Source organism: Sinocyclocheilus rhinocerous, unplaced genomic scaffold, assembly GCF_001515625.1.
Source record: "Sinocyclocheilus rhinocerous isolate Xijiao unplaced genomic scaffold, SAMN03320098_v1.1 scaffold604, whole genome shotgun sequence".
NCBI lineage: Eukaryota > Metazoa > Chordata > Actinopteri > Cypriniformes > Cyprinidae > Sinocyclocheilus > Sinocyclocheilus rhinocerous.
This window is the reverse complement of record NW_015658518.1, coordinates 1375831-1379249: the sequence shown is the minus strand read 5'-3', so window position 1 is coordinate 1379249 and position 3419 is coordinate 1375831. Positions and strand designations below refer to the sequence as shown.

At 33.4% G+C, this 3419-nt stretch overlaps 1 protein-coding gene across 1 annotated transcript in view; it reads right to left on the bottom strand.

The window, feature by feature from the left end:
- LOC107722471 (1-phosphatidylinositol 4,5-bisphosphate phosphodiesterase gamma-2-like) overlaps window positions 1–3419 on the bottom strand; it is a 25995-nt gene that overhangs the window by 10610 nt on the left and 11966 nt on the right. The window contains exons 18-19 of the mRNA XM_016530827.1: window positions 834–1034; window positions 559–678 (exon numbers count right to left, since the gene is read on the bottom strand). Of these exons, the coding sequence (XP_016386313.1) occupies window positions 559–678; window positions 834–1034 (321 nt within the window). The remainder of the gene's footprint in view (window positions 1–558; window positions 679–833; window positions 1035–3419) is intronic.

The following is a 3419-nucleotide window of genomic DNA, read 5'->3' as shown; positions in this document are numbered from 1 at the left end:
ATATAAATTATATGAATATAAATATATACATGTAAATATATGTAAATGTTTTCAAAATATATACTGTATGTGTGCGTATTTATATATAAATAATAAATATACACAGTACACACATATATATTATGTAAACAAAAACTTTTATTTTGGATCCGATTAATCGCGATTAATCGTTTGACAGCACTAATATATACATATATATGTATGTGTATATATATATATCTCTTACAACTGTTCAGTTAAAATAAATCTCCCAAATGTTGATGATTAGATTAAATGTGACCTTTCACCAGTGAGCTTCAGCACATAAAACACACATCATTTTTTTCTCTTTATCCAGATAATAAATGGTTCATGAACCATCCCTTGATCCACATCAGACCAATTCTATAGGATTTTTTTTGTCTGTTTTATCATCTACCAGATGAAACCATAGGTTTAATCACTAATAATAATAATAATAATAGTAATAGCACATCTCTCCTCAGCAACCCACATGATTCAAAATATGATACTGATTTTTGTCAGTGTAATGAGGAGAAGAAAAACAAAGAGTAGCACCTGAAGGTGATGGCATAAGAGTCTGAATCTTCTCTCTGTCTGATGAGGAAGGCTCCATCTCGAGGGATCCTCATGAGATAGTCCTCTGCCTCACCCCGACTCAAGTTACTGTAAAACCATCTAAAAACAAGAAAACCACAGTTTCACGTGTACGGTGTGTCTACAGTTGCTAGTGAGCATTAAAAGTAGCTGTCCACGTGGTCTTCTACAGCCCTGCTGGCTGGGATGTGGTAAACACCATGTAGTTTGTTTGTGCGTGTCAAGTATCGACTTACCCTTCTTGCAGGTGCTGGTCTGGTCGAGGCACAAAATCAGTGAGGCGCAGGTTGAAATCCTGACAGCGGAGAGGGCTTTCTCTGTAATACTGGACAAGCGTGTACACACTGGGGAAGTGCAGGTTGTCTGTGAGGAAATAGACAGTGTGGCCTCCTTCTAAGCAGGAACGGATTCGACAATGTTGAACTCGTCCGCTGCGCCTGTAAGGACCACACAGGGAATTTAATTTAGCTAAATGTGCATTTCTGTGCATTTGTGACGAAAGAAGAAAAGTTATTAACATGAATCATATGGATCATTCTTGTTAAGCAGCACTTTCTGAAACTTATAAAAAATAATATGCTTTTATTATAATGAAATGATTTCTATTAAATGGTATTTCTTTCAGAAATATACTCTAGTCATGTAAATATGGAAGCCAGTTTCTGCCACTGAATAAAAAACAAAAAAAGGTAATTGCGACTTTTCATCTCACAAATCCGACTTTTTATCTCGCAATTGCAAGTTTACATCCCACAATTCGGAATTTTTTTCTCAGAATTCTGAGAAATAAACTCACAATTGCTAGATATAAAGTCAGAATTGTGTGATATAAACTCGCAATTGTGAGTTATAAAGTCCGAATTGCAAGATATAAAGTCGCAATTATGAGAAAAAAGTCAGAATTGCATGATATAAACTTGCAATTGCAAGTTATAAAGTCAGAATTGCGACTTTATATCTCGGAATTCTGACTTTATAACAATTGTGTGATATAAAGTCGCAATTCTGAGAAATAAACTCACAATTGCTAGATATAAAGTCAGAATTGCGTGATATAAACTCGCAATTGTGAGTTATAAAGTCAGAATTGTGAGATATAAAGTCGCAATTCTGAGAACATATCAGTCTTTTTTTCCCCTCAAAATTGGATGTTATAACTCGCAATTGTGAGTTTATATCTCACAATTCTGAGAAAAAAAGTCAGAATTGCGACTTTATATCACACAATTGTTATAAAGTCAGAATTCCGAGATATAAAGTCGCAATTCTGACTTTATAACTCGCAATTGCAAGTTTATATCACGCAATTCAGACTTTTTTTCTCATAATTGCGACTTTATATCTTGCAATTCTGACTTTATAGCTCGCAATTGCGAGTTTATATCACGTAATTCAGACTTTTTTTCTCGTAACTGCGACTTTATATCTCGCAATTGCGACTTTATATCTCGCAATTGTGACTTTATAACTCGCAATTGCAAGTTTATATCTCACAATTCTGAGAGAAAAAAGTCAGAATTGCAAGTTTGTATCACGCAATTCTGAGAAAAAAAGTAAGAATTGTGAGATAAAAAGTCGCAATAACCTTTTTTATTTTTTATTCAGTGGCGGAAACGGGCTTCCATATGTAAATGTATTATTTATGACTTGATTATTTACAAAACTGAAAGAAAACTAAACTCAAGAGGATGGACATAAAGAGCTGAGGTTAGCCATTTCTGTCAATGAGGAATTGAGAATCATTTACTGGAGGATGATGTCATTATACAAAAAAACTTTACACAACCAGGAAATGCTCAAACTAAAGTAGCAAAATCAATATTGTAGAAATTACTGTAAACTTATTTAAATTGGCACAAATTATATAAAAAACACAGTTAGCTTACAAGTTAATTGTGATATTTTTTCATCCACCTTTGAAATTTTGATATTATCATACTGATTAAAAAAGAATGATCAAATTTAAATTCAAAACTCAAATTTAATGCTAAAATGTAATGATGTTTATACTGTTTTGTTCCCCACCCAGTATTATGCCATTTTCAGTTTTTGCCATTTCTGATTACCTTATTACCACAGAGACATGCCCAAATTAAAGAAGTAAAATTAATGCAGTGGAAATGACTGTAATATATGACTTAAATTAGCATATCCATATCCAAATTTCATTAAACTTTAAAACGTTTATATTATCATACTGATTTCCATATTTATTTTAATCAGATAGGACGGAATATATATATATAATATATATATATTATATAATATATATATATAATTTACCCCATGCTCACTATTATAGAGAAATTGTGCTACATGTTACTAATTAACAGTACTACTTACTTTAATAAGAAATGTCACTAATATGATTTTGATTTCAATCTTTAACAACTGCCAGATTGTGACAGGACATGAAAATATACTGCATAGCAAGACTGACCCATATAAACTGCATATTCGGCTTTTTCCCTATTTCTTCCATTTAAAAAGAATAAATTAAAGAGGATAAATAAAATAAAACATAATACGAAAAACCATCCCTCCTCTCTCTAAAGAGTAGAGCAGGCCTACATTACCAGAACGAGAGGGTGCAATCATTGACGAAGGTGTCGCTCTCCCGCACCAGAAATGTCCCGTCAACTCCACCTGAATCTGCACAATATTCCTGCAGCAGTCTCTCGGCTGTCTGTCTGCCCTCTGACATCCGCCCGTGAAACCAGGCCTCTGACTGATGAAGCTCTGTACCGCCCTGAGGTGACTGAGGAGAGGTGAATTACACAGTGAATACCTTTAATTTATGAGATTTTTTAAGTGAATCTCAT